Source organism: Thalia democratica, unplaced genomic scaffold (assembly GCF_965202585.1).
Source record: "Thalia democratica unplaced genomic scaffold, ktThaDemo2.hap1.1 HAP1_SCAFFOLD_1325, whole genome shotgun sequence".
In the NCBI taxonomy this organism is placed as follows: domain Eukaryota; kingdom Metazoa; phylum Chordata; class Thaliacea; order Salpida; family Salpidae; genus Thalia; species Thalia democratica.
The window spans coordinates 1-24,826 of record NW_028140206.1 but is presented as its reverse complement, the minus strand read 5'-3'; the positions used below and the strand labels follow the sequence as shown (position 1 = coordinate 24,826).

Below are 24,826 nucleotides of genomic sequence, written 5' to 3'. Positions count from 1 at the left end.
CATAATTTTAGAATCAAAGTGTTTTTTGTATAAGTAAATAATTGAGTTCTTTATAGTTAACCAGATAGTTTAGTATTTTGTGTTTCAAGTTGATGTGTATACTTTATCTTTTTATAATTTTTTCAAAGTTGTTTAAATTTATAAAATAAGTTATAAGAGAGGTATTTGCCAAGATTATGTATACTTATTATTTGTATTTTTTGTAGAGTAACTTAAGTTTTTAAAGTAAATAAGAGTATATTTATTTGTTACAAATTTTATACTAAATGATAAAAGGAAATATTTTATACAACAGCTATATAGTTTACTTTTTTATGTCTTTTTTTTTACAGTTACTTAACTTAAGTACTGGAAGTTTGATGATAGAATTCAGCAAAAAACTGTTGTTTTTAACTTATATTAAAATTAGATTGAAAGCTTTATATAGTTTCAATTGTTAGATTATGTATTTTAGAACAAATTTAATTTAAGAGTTTGATTTAGAAAAGTCAGGAAACTTTGGTAAAAAATCAGGAAATTTTTCTCAGCTTGATCAGTGGCAACCATGCAGAGGCCACCTTGATACTAAATGTGGACTAAAAAATTTGTATTTTCAAACCTGTAGAATATTCAGAAAACCCAGAAAATTTGCCAACCCTGTTAAATGCAGTATTTTTCAAGTAGTATACAGTTAAATTTTCATTGTGATAAACACCAAATAAATATATATATTTGTTTGTTTTGAGTTACTTTTTTTTTCTAAAAAAAAAAAGATAATACTAACTCTCTTTTATTTAACCCTGAGCGTTATGCAAAAGTAGAGCAAGTAATTGATATAATTATTTTAAATAAAATTATTTCAGATTGTTGAGATTTTAAAGAAAATGTTTTGAATTATAAAATTCTATATTATAAAAAAAAAATAAAATAATAGAAAAGTTTAAAGCTTATCCAAAAGTCATCTTACAAAAAAAATGTTTTTTACTCAGAGGCCAGAGTTTTAAAAGATCATTAAATTTCATAAACTTTTAGATCATAGCTTTGTAAGTCTTTAAATTTTTGCTTGATAAAATTTTTTTTTTACATTTTTATATACTTTTTGTCATCTAAATTTCTTAATTACATTTTAGTGATAAAATATTAAACTGATTTATCTTGAAAAAAAAAGTTAAGAATATCTTTCACAAATGTATGTAAGCTTATTTAAAACAGGGTTTTCCAAACTTTTTTGCGAATGGCCCCCTTTAAAGAAGTTAAAAGCCATGGCCCCCTTCAACAACATTACTCAAAATCTACCATTGAAAACACCTAAGACCTTTTTTTTATCTCTTCATCTGCAACACCAAAATATCTAGTTTAAGTTTCTAAACTACCATTAAAAACACCGTAGACCTTTTTTTTTGCTCTTCATCTGCAACTAAAGAATATCTAGTGTAAGTTTCAAATTATGACTTCATGCCCCCCTCCTCCCGCTTACCCCTTACCCCTTTGCTGCTTGTGGGCCCCTAAGTACCTGTCACTTGGCCCACTTTTGGAAACCCTGATTTAAAAGAAGTTAAATATACCTTTTCTTAAATTTAGAATTTCTTAAACAACTTTTAGGTAAAAGTATCTCAATACAGAGAATTCTTAATGTAGATGTTCTTAATGGTAATAGGGAATAGTAATGTATAGAGATTAGTACAACAATCGAAACAAAACTTATATTTTATCTACACAAACTAAAGAAACACAAAGATACATTTTAACTACATCACACTATACTAAAACTACATTTAATAACAAATGATAATGAAATACTAATAAGTAGCTTAGATCTTAATCAAGAAAGCATCTTAAATTTAACATGATTAAAATGCATATTAGATTTAAGCACACCAATAACTGCCGAATGCTCTATCAAATGCTCACAACTTTCAAAATGTTGTTTATTTTATATCAAAAACAAAGAAAACTTCTTTTTTCTTACGTATTCATTGAAAAGAAATTAACTTCTAACAATAAAAAAAGTTTGTTTTTTCAATACTGGAAGCACGTCACAAAAACTGCGTAAAACAGTTTACAACATCTGCTTTTAAATAAATTTATTGCGTGAATACTGCAACAAAAGTAAAAAATGTACAGTCTTGAAAAAGTTATTTAGCACTAGAAATAATATGCAAATATAAAAATAATCTTTTTGTAAAATTTGGGTATTAATATACTTTGATGTTATGTAAATTATTGAAATAAATTACTTGTATAATTTTTACATTTATAGTTGTATAACAAAACTTAATAAGTTGAGCAAATTTAACCTTGCTAGGACAAAACTTAAAAAAACATTTTTGTAGAACTTTAAATGTTATAAAGCAAAATGACCAAACCAAGAAAAGTAGTAATGTTAGACAGTTACATAAGAGATTTACCTTGGTCGCTTTTTAACTTTATTGCTAATGAACTTGATTCTCCAGGAAGCTCTACTAATTGGAAAGACTTTGTCACTAAAATTCCTATTAGTTTGAACAATTCTACACCTAGATTCAGCATGAATGAAATAAGGTTATAAAATTAAATATAAGTTATAGTTAAAACATAAAGTATACTCAAAAGTAATTCAATTAAGTTTAAAAATCATAATCTTAGTTTTTTTTGTAATTTTTTTAAAATCTTTTAGATATATAAAAAACACAGACTTATTCTGATACAGTACTGTCAAGTTTTTAAATTAGTTATATTTTAAATATCAAAGAGTAAATTTCTAAAGAATTACTTGAAAAATATGAAACAATCTTTAAAAAAGATTATTATTTAATGAAAAAGAATGCTTTAAACAAACATTAAAAGTTCTAGTTAAGCTTCTTCAATTAACATAAATTTAATTTGGCGAAGTTGATTAAAATTGCTTTTGGTTTTGCAAGTCACATTATAAAATTTTGTTATTTTAGTTCATCTTTGTTTGTACTGTTGTACACATACATGGTTGTTTATTAGGCCCTCTTCTATCATGATTCTTTTTAGTCAAGTTTTTCTTAGAAGTGCTTTTTTTAAGTCTTTAGCATTTAGCAAGTGTTTCTTGATTCTAATTTTATAATGTATTTAGTTTTTTACAGTATACACAACTGTTGTTTTTTGATTAGCAACTTAAATAAAGTCCTTAGCTAGGTACTGAGTCTTATTTTAATGTTAAGATAAATTAAAACATAAAACAATCCATGGTCAATTATTGTTTTTATAAACAATTATTGCTTCTATCACCTTTTTAAATAAAATATATTTTACACCAGTATACATTATTTAAAACATATTATAATTTTTCAAGTTATTGAGAACAAAAAAAACAATTTTCTATATTAAATTAGTAACACAGATTTAAAAATGTATATAGTAGTACTACTACTAACATTTTAATAAGTTGATTACTTTTTAAAGATGTTTTTGTATTTAAGTTATAAGTATTGTAAATTTACAGGAAATTTGAATCACTTGCTTACAGAGGTGAGAGCCCAACAATAGCTGTTATGGATGCTTGGGGTACCTACAATTGCACTGTGAAAGTATTTACTTTTTTAAGATATAAAATCAAGTTTTTGTTTGACATTAATAAAAGTAAGTCAAGTATTTTTATCATGTTTTTTTTTTTTTTTTGAAAGTAAAATAGTGTTATTAATGTATATACTTTTAAACTGTGTTTGGTATATATGTGGGTAGTTGTCAAATTTGCACAAGCTTACAAAATTGCATAAGGTTACAAAATTGAACGAAGATAACTTTGCATAAAAACATTTTTGCACGGTGGGTCACTTTTGCACGAAGACACTATTGCATGAGTGAAAATTTTTGCACACGTTTTTTTTTTCAATTTTTTATTATTTTTATTTTTTTTTCAATATCACTATTTACCCTTACCTTAGGTCAGTAACTTTTTTTGTAATTTTATCTTTCTGTTTTTTTTTTCTATTGTCGGGTCAGTGCAAAAGTGTAACTCGTGCAAAATTTTCTTTGTGAAATCTTGTCCAACTTTGTCTTTGTGCCAAAGTATCTTAGTGCAATTTAGTAACCTTGTGCAATTTTGCCCATTCCCATATATGTATATAAATTTAAAGTATACCTTAGTGTGTTTACAACAGTTTGTACTTTAATCAAGTTATCTTTTGAAAGTGTTAACTGATATATAATTATTTTAAATTAATTTTTCATAGTAAATGATAAGTTAAAAGTTTTAAATTACTCTTTAAATGTTATTAACTTTCATAATTAACTATTTAGACATTTTGAAAAACTTTATAATATAAAGATTAAGTATATTAACTGAGTATCAAATTATAGGATTTATTATCAGTGTTGGAGTCATTGAACCTGCATAGCTCTGCCAATAGAGTAAAGAACTTGATGCCACAATTACCAAAATATGAAGAAATATCGTGTGACTTTCCATCCACTAGCAGAGTACCTGTTGAGCACACTTCTCTACATAAAGCTACTGTAATATTATTATAAAAAACTGTTTCTTAAAAACTTTGTTGTAATTAAATTTTTTAAGTGTTTTGTTTTTGTATAAAAGATAAACTTTTTGTTACTTTTTGTTGATATTACTATCACTTTATAAAGCTATTGTAATCTATTAGTATATAAACAAACTGTTCCTAAGATTTTTGTTTCTAGTTAAAGTTTTACCTACTTTATTTTTTGTTAAAACTTTTTTAAAAATCCTTATTTACAGTTAATTCTCTACAATAAATATTGAGTAAAATTTACTTTACAAATTTGAAAACCAATTTAATTCAAAAGTTTACTGATTTTTAGTTTTTGCTTTGATAGTACATTTTCAGAATAATATTTAAAAGTTTGAAAAAACATTTTTACTTTTGATCATTGGGAATGTACAATTTACTTCAATGTAAAAGTTAAGCTCAAACAAAATACTCATCATTTTTTAGCATTCAGCGTTTGAAGATAATATTGATGCAAACAAGGAGCTTAGCACTTGTCGTGATGAAAGCTTTTCGAAATTATCTGAAGAATTTTTACATTCAATTTCAACAAACAATTTCAAAAGTATTTCTTTAAATTATTTTTGAATCTAATGTTCCAATATTTTTATAGAGAAACATAACAAAATCTAAAAATTCATATTATTTCAAAACTATATTTTACAGTATAATAAACTATATAGCATACAACAATAACTTATTGTATATAGTGATTTTAAAGAGAAACGACATCATAATAACTTTTAGCTTTTAGGAAGCTAACTATGTAAATTTATTAGTACTATTCACTTGTTTATAAATAAATTAAGAGCAAATAATTTATTTATGTTTTTACATGTTAAGAAGTTTTCTGGTATCATGTTTTCTTAAAGCTAAAAACTTTCAACTTTTTAAACAAAGCTGTTAATCAAATCAATTAATTTTTAAAATGTATAGAAATTTTTGTTTGTAGTAAACTAGATGAAAATTTTATACACGTTTAAAATTATTTTTAGGTCGAAACAGTTTAGTGTGTTTTATTAAACAAATTTTCTAAAAAAATGTTATCTTGATTAAGTTGTAAAATTATTTTAGTTTGGTTCTAGTTTATTACCAAGCAAATTTGTAAATATACGAAATTTTGATAAAAAAAATCAATTGTTAAAAAATGTTATATTTGTTTTTGCTTTTAATTCTAATACGCTTTCATTTTATATTTTAATGGATGTACTTTAGTGTTGTTATTTTTTTTAATATACTGAACATAACATGCTATATATTAAAGCTCTTAGTTTTAATCATTTTTTAGCAAAATACTAACGGCTCTTTTAAAAACCGTTACTTTTTGACTAAATAAACTCATTTTGTTAAAGTCTAAACTTTTTAATAAAATATCTTTTTTTATTAGTCAGGAGTATAATGAAGTCCGAAAGACATTGTTTATTAATTTCGAATGATTAAGATTTTTTAGAATTCAAGTAAAAACTTATTTGATATATTTTAGCTGTAAAATAAGATTTTAGAATACTTTTTGTTGAACAACTATTTTGCAGTACAGCATTACAAATACTCACATATGATGCAAATCACAAGAAATTTCAATGAGCTGTTCAAATTGGGAGAGGGTGCTTTCGGATCAGTTTACAAAGGACTCATTTCAAGTGAGGTTGCTTGCTCAAATACAATATACAGAGTGTTTTATATAGTGTTCAAAAGTATTTTTGTTGAAGTTATAAAGATTTGCTTTACAACTATTATTTTATTTATGTCAAAAATAATTTTATCTGCTGTCAGATCCCAACATACAAAAGCATAAAAGTTGCAATAAAAAGACTGAAGTTAGATAATCAACCAAATAAAGAATTATTTGCTTGTCAGTTTAAGAAAGAAATTGAAACAATATCAGAGTTAGCTAACTACTTCAGCTATTTTTTTTTTTAATAAAAATATTTTTTTAAATTAACCTTATAATAAAATTATAACTTTATAAATAATAATTATTTCAAATAACAAACATTTCTTTTAGACGTTACGTTGCCTTGTATTTTCATTTCTCTCAAAAAAAGTTATGTTATACTTTGTTAGACATTTACTATTTATAAAAGTATATAACATTCAATGTTCTTGGTTCTTTTGTGATATAAAAGTAAAAATTTTTCACTCAGAATTACTAGTTTATCATATATTCAGGGTTGCAACACACCTAGGTAACTTAAGATAAGTCAGGCTTGTTTGAAAATTTTTGAAAAACTAACGCTAGTTTGGAATTTTTTGAAATTTTAGGCTAGTGTTTTTTTTTCTGACTTCAAGTTTTCTTTTTTCTTAAAACTTGTGTTCTTATTAACTTATTTTGTTATTATTTTGGTATATTAGGTATATAAGCTTGATTAACAGGATTTCTTTTAGGTTTTGGCTCATACTACCTTTATTAATAACCTCAAAAACTCTGACTGATTTCGGATAATTTGATGTACATCAGACTGACTTTTTTGCTTCAAAGAGTGGCGACCCTGTATATAGACATTGTATTTTATACAGTAAATATTATTTGTTACTTAGCGATTTAGTTTCTTAACAATAAAATGCTTTCCGAGAATAATGTTCGCTACGAGAACTTTTAAAAAAAAAAAACACTACAACTAATTCCTTACCTTTATTCCTAATAGTACTTTTTTTTCACTCAGATTGTCACATCCAAACATACTATCAATATTGGGATACTCTTGTGATGGACCGCAATGGTGTCTAATGTACCATTACATGGTCAACGGTTCACTTAGTCACAATTTGCAGTTATCAAGGTGAGCTTGTTTCTGTTTTTTGTTACGTATAAAGAAATTTACTAAGTTAAACTAATTAAAATAGCGTTTAAGTTTTTTTTTATTTTTATACTTGGAATCAGATATTCACTCAACTTTTTTTCTTAATTTAAACTGAAGTTTATCTAAAAAGGTTCTAGTCGTGTGGTTTGTAAATTGATAATCCTGGATACTGCACAATTTCATTTTTCTTAAATTAACAATACATTGAACAGGTTTTATTTTTATGCGACTTTAAATTTTTATACTATATTACTAGCAAATTTATTAGTTATTAAAAGTTTTATATGTCTACTTACACTTACAATGAAAGGTTTTAAGTTGTAACCTTCTTTAGATGTTGTTTTTGTTTCTTTTTATTCTCTTTTTAAGATATTTTTTTTTAGCTGCTAGTGTAATAGCTAAATTTATTTTAAACTATAAACATTAAACTTTGGTTGAATAATAAAAAATAAGTTTGAACTTAGTTTTCAATTAAATAGTTTTTCTACAGATTGTAATTAGTTAATTTTGAATCATCTTAGCGTTTTAATTATATAAAGAAGTAAATTACTTATAGTAAAGTTCAACCAACTAGTAATGTAAAGTTTCTTTAGTACTTAATTCATCAAACTTCTATCTGCTCTAAAATTTAAAGTCACGTTATTGTGGTTTCTTTGGCAAAATTCCGTTTTTATAACTAAAACAGTCTTTACAGCTGGTTTCATTGCATTTAGTGAATAAAGTAATTATAGTTAGAACATTTATTTGCTTTATTAAGCACGAATGATAGTAGTCTTTAAAAGTTATTTTAACAGGTTAAAAGTAGCTTAATTTGACAAATAATATAAGTTAATTGTAAACAAACTGAAATCTGTAAAAGTACATTTTTTATAAAGGGAGGAAATAAAGGATCTGTCAACGTTTGAAAGACTGAAAATATTAAAAGAAACATCATCAGGAATTCAATATCTGCACAATAAATTACTCATTCACCGAGATATAAAATCGTAATTTTTTTGAAAAAAAATTATTGATATTATGCATTTGAAAAATAAATTTATTGACACTACGCATTCAAAAAATATTTAGTTTATCGAACGTAATCAGCCTTATTTTTTCATGCAAAGCTTTTTTGAAAATTCTGCTTAAAGGTGCTTCAATAAATAAGATAAAACTTATAAATGTTATTTTAAAAGTTTGCTCAGTAGGATTTTAATATTTTGTTTTAGTTTATATACACAGCTTATTAAATTTAAATCCTTTTGGAAGTTACAAGTTTCATTAATTTCACGAATGCTTCCAGCTCTAACATCTTACTCGACGAAAACATGAACCTGCGGATTGGTGACTTTGGGTTGATCAGAAGTCAGGATCTTCCAGGTTCGGATACCACGACAACGGACATGACGGGCAACCCGGTGGGAACTATGGTATACATGGCACCTGAGAGCATGCTGGGCAAAATAAGCCCCGCCATGGATGTGTACAGTTTCGGAATTGTGAGATTTTATTTTTTTATTACTTAAATACAACCCGAAAATTTTAAAAGTTTGCTTTTTAGTATAAATATCTTCTGTATTGATATGAGTAAAACAAATTTCACTTCAACACTTCTTATAAAGTTTTTACCTTCTCATAAAAAAAGTTAAAAAATTGAAAAGTTGTTTAACATACAGTGCCACAAAACATTAATTGATCACTTTTAATCTTACTATTTTTTAACTTAACAGGTGATTCTGGAAGTGGTGACCAACTTGAAAGTTATGGACGAATCCCGACAGCCCAGCCACATCGTTCTCTACTGCGACGAAACTGATGACGTCACACATTGCTCTGTGCTTCCCTCGTGCGGTGAAAGGTTGCTGGAAATTGCGGAGGAGTGTCTTAACCACAAGTACAAAAGGGGGCTAAGATTGATCAGGTGAGTCAATGTAGGAGTTTTAATAGTAGAAGTTTAGTTATAATCTTTTAAATTGTAAAAAAAATTGTTGAGATTTTTTTTGTCAGTTTTTTCACTTTACCTAAATGCTATAACTCATGAAGGTAATATTTAATTTTTATGTAAAGAAGGTTCTAATTTTAATTAAAATGCAAAAAAAATTGATAAACTACCGTCAGCTAAAGTTATTTACGATTAAAAAAGTTATATTATTTCTATAAAACTTTTACTTGCTCTTTGTCAAAAATTCATCCAAGAGATTTATTTAAGATTTTACTTATGGAAAGCTTTTTCAGTGAATTCTTATGGTTTTTTTTTAATAGTAAACATTCTACGTTAACTTCCTTGTAGAGTTAGATTTTTATATAAAGTTTGCATATTATTTAAATACATACTTGTTTAAGTTTGAATACATTAATGTGTTTTCTATTAACTTCTTACTAAATTCAAGAAAAAGTGTCAGACTAAGTTAGTTTTTTTTTTTTTTGAAATATTGGCAAAGTTTTGGTTTTATTTCAGTTCAGATACTTGAAAATTTCTTAATTTGAAACAAAAAATAAATTAACGATGGTTTAAAAATCTACCAGTTTATTGCAACATTTTGTTCAAATTAATTTCGGACAACCGTCCTTCATCAGTGAACTTTAAAACTAGTAGAACTAAACACATTCATGCAACAAAAAAATAAATAAAAGTTAAAAAATATATTATGACGTAGTAGTTCAAAACTGTGTATAAAACTAAAATTTAAAAGCTAGATGATTTTTACATTGTAATGATATTTTTGTATTTGTAAATTAAAATGAAATGCGTATAAAAACAAACACTTTACAGTTATAAACTTTAAATTAAAACCTATCTTAGTAAAGAAATGTTTGATGTAAGTTATTGTTAATAAATAATTACTGCTATCGGCGAAATATAAATAAAAACTTTTCCCAAACAATACTTAAAGTAATTATAAAAACCTATATTAATAAGAAGCTGTATCTTACAAACTTTTTATCTTAAAGAAATAGTTTAATCCCTAAATAAAAATAACTATTTTGAAACAAAACTTAAATCTAAGTAAGATAATAATACAAAAATTATATAAAGAATTAAATTAACTTGTTTCAGCAGCAAATTATTTTTTCTTATATATTGTTTTTTAACTTTTATTTATTTTTTTGTTGCATGAATGTGTTTAGTTCTACTAGTTTTAAAGTTAACTGATGAAGGACGGTTGTCCGAAATTAATTTGAACAAAATTTTGCAATAAACTGGTAGATTTTTAAACCATCGTTAATTTATTTTTTTGTATCTATTGATGCAGGGGAAAAAATCACTAGTAAAACAACTGACTTGTGTCCTGGACCGATTTGCGAATTATTTATAAATTTTAATTTGAAACAAATTTGTCAGTACAAATGATAGAAAATTGTTAAAGCTCTTTTTTTTTTTGAATTGTTCCTTATCAGTATTGTACTTTCCAATTGTCGCATTGAAGAATTGTTTGCAAAGAGGCTAGTATATTTAAAAGTTTTAAAAGTGTGTATCATAAAATGAGCGTACCAGTGTTGCTGTAGTTAAAGTTATTATAACAATTAGTACTGTATGAACTAGAAGTCTGAGAGTTCTATATGTTGTATATAATTATATAGTGTTAAGTATTTCTGTAGCAGTAACAAGACAATTCAAGTTAAAAAAAAAAAAATTAATGTTATATACCAGGGGCCATATCTAAACATATAATTCTAAAAAAAATAGAAATAGGTTAAAGAAAATAATAAACAGTGAAATTAACGTTTAGATTCCCAATGATTGTATCATAACTGTGAAAATTGTATAAAAAAGCGATGTTAATGAAATTAAATAACATTGCTATAGATATCTATGAAGGACTAGATTTTTTTAAAAATATTTCTATTAGTGTAGCTCATCATCTAGGTTTCGCAGACATTTTTGCTTGCTTTTCTTTTAAATTTTAGAACCCTAAACTAGTAAACACAATTAAATAAAAGCATGATCAATATTTTCAAAATTATTTATTTATTTGCAATTATAAATTACATAATTATGTGTGCTATGTAAATTAAAGGTCCAAGGAGATACAAGATATATTTTAAAAAAGTTCTGGGTTGAATATAAACCACATACATGAATAAATTTTTATATGTAAATACATAAATTAGATAAATACTAAATTTTTTTTTTTTAACTTCCAATGTATATGTTTTTTTTATGATGAGTGTTTTTGTCTTTAAGGACTTTGCTATTATTTGTAAACTTTAGTGACTTTAAATAGCTTGTATTAGGCTTACGGTAGCTAAATAAAAACCAAAATTTCTTAGGTACGCTTTGCCGGTTGGGTACGCACTTTTGTGCTGTGTTCAAAGTGCGTACCTAGTTGGCAGGTTACTACAAATGTTTATCATACAATGTATAAGTAATAAGAAAATATGTAACGTACGTACAACTACATAAATAGAATAAAAAATAGATAAAAAAATAAGAAAACTTTTCTATACAGAAAACTATCCTAAATTCCTTTTATTTTTACGGTTATAAAAACATAAACTTTTAATTAACATAAGAAAAATTTTGTTTAGTTATATTAACATTTCAAATCAGTTTCATACGGAAAAAAAATACATAATCTGTTTTAGATCAAACATACTTCAAAGGCTTTTACGAGTTAAAGTAAATCATTTTTAGACCTATTAAACTTTAAATTTTGACAGACTTGTTCACTAAAATTAAAAGAGTTCATCTAAAACTTACTAAATTAATAAAACTAAGTTTTTTTTCTAGGTTTCAGAAGATCTTACAAAAATGTTGCAATCCTTCACAGCCAACAAACCTGAATAAATTTGTTTTACTTTCAACTTTTTGAACTAGGGCTTTTATTTTTTAATCATAATTTAATTGCGTTCAAAGTTTAATCATAATACAATGTTGCACAGTTTTTTTTTATTGTAAGTTGTAAACAAAATAACCAATACAAAATCATGTTTCAAAAAGCCAAAACTTTTTTTAATCAGTACTATTTTTAGATGTTTATAGAATGAAAATTTTGTTTTATTTTTTAGTTATATTTTATTTTCAAATAGTTATATTATGCTGCAACTGTTTTTGTAACTCTTAACTTGAAGTAAAATTTACATATGTTAGCAAAGACATGGTTGTAATAAATGTTATTTATTACAAATATAAATTTGTATACATCAAAAGATGAATTGTTTTGCAGAACCTGATATCAACTTTAAGTTGTGGTCCAGGTCTGATTCTTGGGCCTTCGTTTTCCCACCTCTGTGCTATATTGAAAATAAATCAAAGTATCTAAAATTTTATCATAGTAAAAGGGATAAAAACTGATAATAAATGTTACTTAAGAGGCTTTGAAACTTGAACGAAAAGACAAAACATATCATATTATATTCAACGTACTTAATAATGTAATAATCAAAGTTAAGTTAGTGGTTGTGCTATTTAGTAACTACGACTATTACACTACCATAACTATTAAAAAAAATATTCCATTTTAGAAGTTTTGCCAATTTCTTAGAGAGTTTCTATTACAATAAATTGTTAAGGTGTCTTATATGCAAGAAGACGCTGTTACACGAAGACACTTTTGCACGAAGGGTTACTTTTGCACAAAGATACTTTTGCACGGCGTCGATTTTGCGCGACAGGTCACTTTGAACGATAGATCACTTTTACACGATAGATCACTTTTACACGATGGGAAATTTTTGCACGAAGACACTTTGTACAGGTTTTAAAAAAAATCATTTTAAATTTTATCACTATTACCACTTACCGTCGGTCGGCAATCTTATTTAGTTTTTTATAGTTAACTTTTTGTTAATTTTTTTTATGATTAATAATTTTTACAGGTTTATTTTAAGCTTTTTTTCATTTATTGTTACCCCTTGCCCTCGGTCGGTAACTGTTTTTTTTTTTTTGTCGTAATTTTTTGTTTTTTTTTTTTACTATCACTGTTACCCTCAGTCGGTAATTTAAAAAAAAAATCTCTTTACTTTTTATTGTTTTATTTTGTTCTTTATCTATATATTTTTTCTACTGTTGTACAAAATCGACCCTTCGTAAAAAAGTGTTTTCGTGCATATTTGACCCGTTTCCAAGTAAATTTACAAACATGAGCATCATCCTTTATGATGATAAATTCTGGAATGATACAAGATCACTAAACTAATATAACCATTTAATAGGCTGTTTTTAGATATTTTTAAATAGTATTCTAAGGCAAGATTTGTTGTATTAATAATTTATTACTTTAGAGAAAATACAATTCCAAAGTTTAACCGCAGAGCGGATTTTCAAATTGTAGATCTGTGTTAAAAATAATAATGGTAAAAATTACAAATATTTCAAAATTGGTTTTATTTAAGTTTTTTGTTGATAAAACTTAAAAAATCGTTTAGAATTATATTAAAAAACCTTTAATTTAAAAAGTATCAAATTATAATCTATAAATAAAAATAATAAACCGTGGTATACAATGAAAATCCGCTCTACGGTGAAACTTAGTAAATCTTTTTCTTGGAAGTAATAATTTATCAATTAAAAATCTTCCTTGTAGATAAATTACTGTGTCTTATTTATTTGTTTTTAATTTAAGATTTGTTGTAGTCAACTAAACTTTGCTATGCTTACTAAAAAACATTAGATTTCTAAAAGTTAAAAAATTTTTGTGCTGAATGAAGGTATGTTTGTTTTTAACTCTAAATTAAAAAGTTGTGTGGATTTTTCTTCATAGAAATCTAAAACTACAATTACCAGATTTTCTAAAGCTATTTTTTAGTTTATTTATTCTATACACTATGTTTTGTTCAGCTTTTGAATGATAAGCTTTATTTGTATTGAAAAAGATTCACAAGTGCTTAAAAAAATCAGGTCATGTTTCATCTAAAATAATTAGTTTTCATCATATAAACCTGGCATGTATAATTTGTAAAGATAAAGGAAATAAATTTAACTGTTTAATATGTATACTACTTTTTAAATAAGTATAATAGACTTCATAAGTTATATTGTTTAATGAACGATAAAAAACGCTCGAAAAGTTTGGTCAAGGAATTGGTGTACAAAGGAACCTTTCGGTTATCGAATCGTACACTACAGTTATTCTTGTTAAAATTGTTATCAGATTATTAACAGCTGCTACATAAAAGCTTAAAGAGGAATCCTAGTTTTTCAGAGGAACGTTTTTTTGTTTTGTAGACACAGTTACTTTTAAAAAGTAATGTTTAGGTTACCTTGAGAATTAGTTTCATATTTAGTTTGTTTAACTTTAAATAATGAAAATATTCTGTAAATAAAATTTTATGCAGGCAGTGAAAAAGTTTTAAGCTGTATAAGAAGTTGTTCTAAAAAAATATTTCAAGATGTTAATTTTTCAATGTCATTTATGATATATTTCTAAGACAGAAATTTATATCAAACTTAAATTTACAAAATAATACGTATGTTATGGTTTGTCGCATAACTTTATATGCAAAAGTAATAGTTAGTAACATTTATTTAAAAAAAATAAGACAAGTTTAAACATTTAAGAAAATTTAATCCATTCAAGAAGTATGAAGTAGAGTTTATAAGTTATAACTCACTCTTAGTATTTATAAAACATATAGTTAAGTTTCTTAGACTACAGCTTATTAGTTTTACAGCTGAAAATGATATTTAAGAAAGAAAGTTTTAACTTTATACAAAAAAAAACGATTATATTAGTAATAAACTGTTGTAAGTAAAAAATATACTTGTAAGTTTCTATTACAGTAACCTCTCGCATCTTTACGCACTCGTGACGTTACGCACTCTCGTTTAGTTACGCATTTTAGAAATTCTAAAAAATTCAAAATTTTAATTTTTTTAATATTGCATAAATTAGGTTTATTGTATATTTTAAAGTTAAAATATTATTTTAGAATTTTTAGTTTGTGCTTTCCATAAGGAGCCTACGGAACTCTATTGGTTTGACTTTTATAGCTTAGGTGTCTTAAGAAAAATCTTCTTTTTATACCTTTAAATAAAAAAAAATTCAATTCCTCAAATTCTTATGACATTCCTACTCTAAAAATCCATTAATATATCTTTGATACAATGCAAGACAGGTTTATTCATATGTGGGAAAAGGACAATTTAAAAAAAGTTGTAGGATCATAAACAATTTCTATTAAACATTTTTCTTATATTTTATAGATTTTTGTTCAAAATAAGACATCCATTACAGCACAAAATGCATATTTTTGTAAAAGGCTATAGAAACAAATTTAAATATAGACACACACCATTTCTTAATTGTAAGCAAATGCTTAATTACAAATTGAAATTGCTAAATAGAATAGAATATAAACGTTAAATATCAAATATGTCACATATAAATAAAGATAAATTCGACTTATTATTAAAATTTATAAATTTAATTAGTAAATTTATTTTATGTAAATTTAAATCTTTTTTTTTATATAGTATAGTTTCATCTTTTGTTTTCATATTCATAAATTAAGTAAAGAAATTGAAAAAAGTTGGAAAGCCCCCAGTCTGCTTTTTACTAGAAGCAAATATCAAAAAACAGTTATTATAGTAACTATATTTGGTACCTCTCGTATCTTTACGCACTTTTTCTGTGGACACAATGTGTGTAAATAAGCTAGAGATTACTGTATATATAAAACAAGTCATATACTCTATCATATACTGTATATCAATTTTATCATCTCTTTGTGCGCAGTTAAATTGTAAAAAAAAAAAACAAATCTATACATGTTTTGAAAAAAAAACACTTCAAATTGTACAATTTTACTTTTAAAAAAGTTTCCAGTCTATTAGATTACAAACTTCTAAAACAACTAAATTAAGTATCTGTTTAGAAAACTTACACATGTTTATAAACATTTCGTAAAATAAATTTTTGAATGCCATTTTGTTCTGGTAACAAAGTTAATTCGAAAGTCTTGTGTTACATAATTTGAAATAAATATACAACAATAAAAAATTAAATGAAAGTAGATGATTTTAGTATACTACTTTTTAGTTATAGAAATACACTATATTTAAATACGATACGGACTTCATTCAAAATATTATTAAAATTATTGCATTGGGTTTTACACCCAAACCTACTTCTTATAAATAGAAGTAAAATTTGAGCTTTTATTATATTTTTATTTTTTAAACTTTTAGATTTGTCTTATAATGTTTACCATTAACAAAGTAGAACAGATGCGAATTGATCATTTATACTCTTTAGTTACATAAAAGAAGTCTGCAAAACAAAATGATTTAGAAGCTGTAAACAGAGCACTGGATAGTTATAAATATTTTAATCTATAACACACAAGTCGAAAATTCAGAACTAAGGTTTATTTAAAAACAAAGCTATAAATTGATTATTACTTCAAAAAAATATTCAGACGACTTAGTTGCATTTAAACTTTGAATAAACTTATCCGATATTTATTTACAACTAATTACAAGTACAATAATCGTAAAAATATACATACAAACAAATAATGATTACAAAAGATCTCGTTCATACAGCAAGGCTTTGGTAGGTTAGATAATTTGTTTTCTTATTTTTTACTTTTCATATAATTCCAATAAAAATTCTGCTTACGAAGGTGAATCAGAACTTGAAGTACAAACAGAAAGTTTGGAAGTATCTTCAATTTCACTTCTGGTTGTAAAAATTTCCCTGGGACATATCTAAGTGATTGAACTAGTCTTTGATTCATTACGTTCAATTTTCAGTGATGCAGAAGATTTTTTACAAAGTAAATCGAGCATTTAAGTTCAATTAGATCTCTGAGATCAGCCAGTTTTTCCTCAAACTCCCTTATTAAAAAGCCTTTCGCACTCTCCTTTTAAATGAATATAAGCTTGATGGATTTCGTTTGCGAATCAGCGAGGTATTTTTTCACTGTGTTTAAAATGCAACCTTTTTTTTAAATCTTCATTTTCGAAGACTTGTTTAAGACATCAGGCTAGACACTAGCATGCGGATCTCCGTTTTAGATTATACAATTTCGCTATTTAATAAGGAAGATGGGTTGCGATACTACCATCAACATCGAGTCATCTATAAAAGACACTTTGTTTTTTCTTCAAATAATTTCATCAGTTTTTCACTGATACGACGAATTACTAAAAATTATCCCAAAAACTGTTAATAAAGAGACGTTTGACAAGAAAAAAGGTTGTGAAATGCTAAATTTAGAAATAAAATAACCTTTACAAAAACTTAATCTATGAATAGTTTACAAACTTTGAAACTGTTCATTGTTTAAGTTAGAAACAAACTTTGATTTAAAAAATAACTTATTACAATTTTATACAAAAACAGCACATTTAGAAGTTTTTTTACAGTTTGTACTCGAGATAAAATATTTTTTTTTATTTAAAGAGAAAAATATATAGCTGCATAGTATAAACATAAGTTGAGATACTTTTATAAATTATTTTTAGGTTTAGCTTATTTATACTTGACAAGTTTACAAAATAACTACACAATACTCAGTTGATAGTTTTTTTTACTTACTAAATTGATTAGACTAGTCAAGCAAACTATTATGAAAAATAGATAATGTAGTTATTTGCCTTAACTAAAAAAGCTTTTAACATGTACAATTGTTGTTAAATATTGGAGTAGTTTAGTATTGCATGTTTTAAAGAATAAATTTACTGATTAAACATTTGACATAGTTATTATGATGAATAAGTTGCAATTAGATGACAAAAATATTTAGGTCTTCATTTGTATAAATAAAAATTGTTCAATCTGTATAATAGCCCCTATAAAAATACTGTTTTTCCACACTTTTTTTTTACGTATTCTAGATTAGTACGTCTTCATCCGGTAGTCTCACACTAGTTGCATATTAAGTTTTTATAATTAAATTAGTTCTGTTGTAGAGCCTATGTTATTATCATATATTAGTTTGAACTAAACACATTTTAATAATATCGATAAACATAAGTACATATACATTTAAGTAAACCATAAGTTATTTGAATCTATATTCTAACTACAACATTTTTTTCTTATTATTTTTTATTACAATTAAAACATATTTTCCATAATTGCCATATTTGTCATGATTTGGCAAAATTTTCTTTATTGCCATATATTGTTTCCAATTTTGCTAGTTTTTATTAAAAGTGTAATATATTTGCCATATTATGCTATAACTGCCATAAATTACTAAATGTTGCCATAATTGCAACAACTTGTAAAATGTTACCATATTTTTCCCAATTTAGCCATTTTATTATAATTTCCACATTTCGCTATATTTACCAAATAATGATATAAACAATATTTATTGTTACAATACATAATATTTATAACATCTAAATTTGAAATTTTTGTCCCTGATCATATGATTGAAACTTACTAGTTAAACATATTAAGTTTTTGTCTCTGATATGATAGTTTAAGTTTGCTAACTACAGTAAGGAGTTCCACGGCTGTATTACAAAAAGTCTCGGATTGTTTCTATCATATCTAAACTGTTTCTCTGCTTTGATGGTTACTAATCAACTCAAGTACGAAACTGGCTTTAATAGCTTTCAAATACATAAAAAAATTCTTTTCATTTGAAATTTTACAGCTATAAATTTACTGATTTATTCACATTGTTAATGTTTAAAATAATAAGTGAGATGCTTTTTGTATTTTAATGTAATTAATTTAATTTTGATTACTATGCAAGTAAATTCTTTAGCAAAAAGTTTTTTGGGTTACGGCTCTCCTGACTAGGAAAAAATAAAGAATTTCTTAGAAAATTCTAGAAAAAAAAGACGAAAATGGCTTAATTGTTTATGTATTGACACTTTTACTTTGATGGTTCATTTATAAATTACATCAGAGAAAGCTGTTTCTACAAAAGAAAGTTAATAGTAAAATTATATTTGAACCTCAAAATACTAGGTTATAAGTGTCATTTAAAAAAATTTTTTTAAGTAAGAATTAGACATATAACAAACTAACAATATTTTGATGTAGAAAGCTTTTATTCATGAACAAGCAGTTTTGGTTTAAGTTTTTTCGTCAATAATTGCATAATTATCTAAAAAAACCCACATAGGTTGTGTCAGGGGTCTATAGATTAACTATGTTTTCAGGCCAAACTTTTTAGAGAAATTTTTCCGCTGGTTGTATTTGTTGAAACACAGTCTTATATTTTAAAATCATAAGATAGAAATGTAAATAACAACCTTAAAAAAGTCAAACTTGCATGTTTTGCAGAACCTGATCTCAACTTTAAGTTGTGGTCCAGGTCTGATTCTTGGGCCTTCGTTTTCCTACCTCTGTGCTATATTGAAAGTAAATCAAAGGAAAATATAACATTTGTTTGATTATTGAAGTTTAGATAACTATTTATATTTAATTAGAAACAAAGTTAAATAATATCTTTATTTTTATTAATTTTTTTTAACTGTATTGTTTATGTAAACTTAATTTATACACCTTAAAAAAGGCTTATTCTTCAGTGGAGTAGATGCGTTAATAATAATTCTGAATAAGTTGAACCAAGGGTATAGGTAAAAGTATGACACTGACTTTTATAGTTTGAAATTCAGATCTGATAATTACAAGATAATTTACAAATTATTTTCTAACTCACATTACACAAAGTTTAGCATGTTTAGTCTTTAATAATCTATACAAATTTAAGTACTTAATATATGCCGGACATAAGTTATACAAAACCTACTGCTTTTTAAATGGAAATACAATATAAATTGCTACTATATACTTAGTGTTACTTTAATAATAATTAGTACTCATATTAGGTAAACTTATTTTTTTATCTACAACACACTAAGCATATTAATTCTAACTAGACCAATTTTCTGCCACTTAATAAGTAATGTGTGTTGTTATTTTAAATTTTAAAATAATATTTGCTAAAAGTTCTTTCTAAAAATTAAGCATTTTTGCTTTATTTATTTTAAGAGTCTTTTTATTAAATTTAGTTTCAACAAGTATTGAAAAGGTCTAGTATTGACTTAAAATTTTTATAAGTTGTATGTTAGAAACTAAGTATTTATAATTAGCCATATTTATTTAATATTTTAATTTTGTTTGATATACTTAAAGAGGTAAAAATTTCAACAAATAGTATACTTTTGACTATGAAGCATATTCGCCTGATTTCTATTAGAGAATTGACACAGAATCATTCGACCATGTAACTTTTACTAATAACAAACCAACGCATTTTTAGTAGTAAGAACTTTTTGATAATATGTATTTGTTTTTACTCTTTATTTTGAGATTTTGGTTTGTTTTACAAAAAAAAAATAACAAGAAGTGCCTCCATGAAACGCGTTTTTAGATTCTTTTTAAATTGTAAACTCAAAGGTCGTATTTATTATAAGCACTCTATAGTATACAGTAATATTTTAGTTAGTAGAAATTCTTTTAAAAGTTATATATATTTTCTTAGGATTGTACGACTAATCAAATAACGGATAATTCAAATTTGACTGTTCAAATTCATAAAAAAAATTAAAAGGCCATATTTTAAAATTTGATATGTGTTTGAAAAAAATTTAAAATTTGTTGTAATTTTGTTAATCACCTACGGTAGCTTTTTTTTGAAAATTTTAAACAACTTTTGATATTTGGCTTAGATAATTAATAAAATATAGTAATTTTTAAAATATATGCATTCAAAGTAAAGGTTGGGCAACGTACGGCCCGCGGAGTGAAAAAAAAAGGCCACTGACGATTTTTATATTTGGAATCTGGCCTGCCAAAATCACTGTTACAAATTTTTTTCTAGTTATTTAAATGTTATTAGGGTAGTACATCAGCCCAGGGTTGCCAAAAGTAGATTGTTCCAAATACTTAATCATAAATTTCTACGTTTAAGCTTAAACTGTTACTCTCGAGTAACTTTCAGTAAGCAAATTACTGTATTAATAAAACTAGTATTAATTCTGCCCAGGGTTAAAATAGATACAGAATTCTGAATAACTAATAAAAACTTAAAATATTAGTAACTCTTGAGAAATTTTTGCGAATTAGATGAATTAGAAATAGTGGTTAATTGGATATACAAAATTAGTATGCGGCGGTAACCGTTTAATATTTTCAAACAAGGATCCAGCCGGATCCGGAAAGGCATTGCCCGTTCGGATACTGGATCCGGTAGATCACTGATTCAAACTGCTCCAGCCCGCCAAGGACTAAGTTTTTCCAGATTCCACTTGAAAACGTTGAATATAAGCACTTGAAAATAATTTAGAGTATAAAAGGACCGTATGCGCATTAAGATATTTTGATTTTTTAGTTTAATATTGCTTAAAAAAGTTAATAAACTAAATTTATATACTTACTTAGTTCTCTTATAATAGTGTTTTTAAATTTGGACGTGCCAAAAAAAAACATAAAAAATTAAGCTACTTATTCTAGAAAAAATAACTTATAAATAATTTTCATGCCTTTTTAAATAAAATAAAATTACTTCATAAAACGATTTTTTTTAAATTAGAATATACAGGGATACTAATTTTTTTTATAAACAGAGAAATAAGAAAAGTAAAACAGTTGACGCAAAGCTACAAAAATAAAAAGGTTTTATAGATTCACACGGTCAAGAAAACACCTTCAGTTAACAACAGGAAAAACTTCTGAGAACGTTAAACTGGAACTAAACCAGGATCTGTTCTAATTAAAATGGGTTTAGAAAACAAAGAGATTAGTGAAACCTTAAACAGGCTTTCAGAAAATTTTAACTATTTTAAAAACAAAATCTGCTTAAAATTTTTAGAGGAAAATGACAATTTTTTGATCTTTAATGACGTTTCTAAAGACAGCTTCAGAATTTTGATTGAACTGATAAATGATAGTAAGTTTTAATTTTTTTATTTTTACGTATTTGTTTTTCACTTTTGTTTAGTTATGTTTTATGGTTAAGACAAATATGAATTAAAATTTGTTAGATAATCTATAAAACTTAAAGTTTTTTTTATTTGGAAAGCAAAGTTTATTGCTTAAGTTTAATTAAACATTCTTTGTAGACGAAAAGGACATAAAAGAAGAAGTTTTAATACCACTAGTGGAAGCAGCCGATTACTTGAAATGCGAGAAAGCAAAACACACGCTAAGTCAAAGCATATACAACAAGTTAAACCTAAAAAATTGTTATTTCTATTACAAACTTTCTAAACTGTACTGTTTAAACAGCTTGCACAAGTCTTTATGCAACTTCATACTGCAGCAGCACATTTTCAATGAAGACAATTCAACGTTTTACGGACTGAACGTTGAAGAGTTGTGCGATATATTTTCCATTTCACAACTTCGCCTGAGTTCGGAACTGCAACTTTTTTACGCGGCAGTCGATTGGATTCGGCACAAAGAAGCGAAGCGGAGCGTGCACATGAAGACCCTTTTGAAGTTGATAAGGCTGCCCTTGCTCGCCAATGAAATACTGACCGTCGTCATAAGAGATCACGACCTCTGCAGACATTGCTTTGGTTGCAAAGAAGAAATTGAAAACGCCGTCAAAAGTAAAGCAGGCGTGAGAGTCGCGTCCGATTTGCGGTTTCAAAACCGATACTTCAACTATGAGTTTGAAGCGAAAAAGGTCATGTTGGTCGGAGGAATACGCTCGGGAAATTTATTGAAACTGCTAGTGAGTTCATAATAAACAAAACGAATTTCAGTAAAGTTAGCACTTCTAGCAAAATGCCAGCAAACCAGTCCCACCCTTTAGTCGCTGTGCTCGGTACAAAAATATACTGTTTTGGCGGGAGAGATTTCGAACACGTCGTAGTGAGGTGTTGCCAGGTGTACTGCAGGAAATTCGACACTTGGGCTTTGGTGGCTCCCACGCCGGCAATCGAAAGCATCGGGTCCGCTTGCGCCTGCACTTTCATGAACAAAATTTACGTTTTCGGCGACGCGTGGTACCGAAGTTTCTGCTACGATGCGGAACGGAACAGGTGGGAGGAGGTGGCCGGCATGCGGGTGAGGAGGAGAAGGACTTCTTGCGCGGTTTTCGACGGCCGATGCGCGGTGGTGGGGGGCAGAAGCGACAGCGGCACGCCTCTCAGATCGGTTGAATGTTTCGACCATTTTGTCGGGAGAGGTTTTTCGCGCGAAAACTTGGCGGGAAATGTTGGTGGTGGGGCAGGAAAATGGTCGTTTCTTGTTGAAATGCGATCTGCTAGAGTCAACCCTGCCGTGGCTGCAAAAGAGAAAAAAGTGTGTTGTCGGCGGATTTGATGGGGACTTGATGGAGACACCGCGTCTTCTCAAAACTTCCGAGGTATATGACACCAAATCAATGACGTTCACCGACATTGCTGTTAACAATGACGTCATACCGACATACAACCTGTGTTTTACACACGTCAGCGAGGAAGAAGTTTCATAATTGACGGAAAATATTATTGTGTTTATGATGTAAGCAACAACAGCTGGTCACGCCAATTGCAAGCAAACCTGGGTGTTCACGGTGGTTCTTACGTTCGTTTGAACAGGTTTCTAACTTGAATGATTTGTGCAAAACTATGAATTGAATGTTGCTTATTAAATGATAAAAAAGCGCTTAATAAGTTTCGTCTAAGGATCTAGTGTACAAAAAAAAAACCTTTCGGTAGACCTTTAGGAATTGAAAAGTGTACATGAAAAATTTATTTTCAGTACCACATAAACTAGTACGGTCAACTATAATGTTATCCTTAATTTTGAAAACAAACGTTTTTTTTTACAGTTATTTCCAGTATGTACTTCTTGACAGTTTTATAACATTTTCTGCTTAAGATTACAATTAAAACTAAAAAATAGAAGATTTATATGAAAAACTATTTTGCCACTTATGCAAATTTTAAAACCATGTATCAGATAATAGTTAAAATATCAAAGCTCTTTATTTGCAAATAAAAGAAAGTTTTTTGTCTAAAACAAATAGAAGTCGCGAATTTGATTTTAAAAAATGAAAAGAGTACAATAATTAAATTGTTAAATTTTAATACTTTGTATGTATCAAAAAATTATTAATTAAAAACTTTTTTTTAAATACTTATATATTTACAGAAAAATAGACAAATGTATCATTTTTTTCTATGGGCTATAGCACCGCAAATGCTAACAAGTATTAAAAAAGCTCACAAACTAGATACATTAAGATAATACAACAAATAATATGTATAAACCTTAATATTGTTGAGCTAAAAACGAAGAAGATAGGTTGCGCGAAAGCTAAAGAACTTTAGTAAAACTTTAAAATTAATACCGTAAGTAGAACGACATCAGTGTCTCAAAGTTGTAAAAGCTTCTTGTTTTTGTACTATACAGGATTCTATTTTGTTTTATGTAAAGTTTCCACTAACAAAAAAATAAATTGCTGAGTTAAGCTTTATCGGTTTTTGTTTATTCTTTTCATGCAATAAAATTGGTTTGATAAACCATTAAAAAAACTGTCTCAGCTCTTTTACAAAAACAAAAAAAAACTGATACAAAGATCTTTTGTTTATTATATAAACGTTTTCAATGCTTACTCAAACAGAATCTATTTCGTAAGTTGCTTTGGTTATAATTTTTTGAAATAAAGATGTTAAATAAACAAATTAGTAAATAACTTATAAGCTAGACTTACGAACAGTATATTTTTCGAAGTTCTTTATAAATA

At 26.3% G+C, this 24,826-nt stretch overlaps 1 protein-coding gene across 1 annotated transcript; it reads left to right on the top strand.

Annotated features, from left to right (window-relative positions):
* Window positions 1–2,335: 2,335 nt before the first annotated feature.
* On the top strand, window positions 2,336–22,837 carry LOC145848310 (interleukin-1 receptor-associated kinase 4-like). Its single transcript, XM_082953859.1, has 11 exons — window positions 2,336–2,520; window positions 3,431–3,515; window positions 4,288–4,443; window positions 4,899–5,016; window positions 5,984–6,096; window positions 6,225–6,337; window positions 7,115–7,231; window positions 8,128–8,238; window positions 8,535–8,730; window positions 8,962–9,152; window positions 22,375–22,837. Exons 1-11 carry the CDS (start codon window positions 2,336–2,338, stop codon window positions 22,835–22,837), a joined length of 1,848 nt encoding a protein of 615 aa, XP_082809985.1.
* The last annotated feature ends 1,989 nt before the right edge of the window (window positions 22,838–24,826 follow it).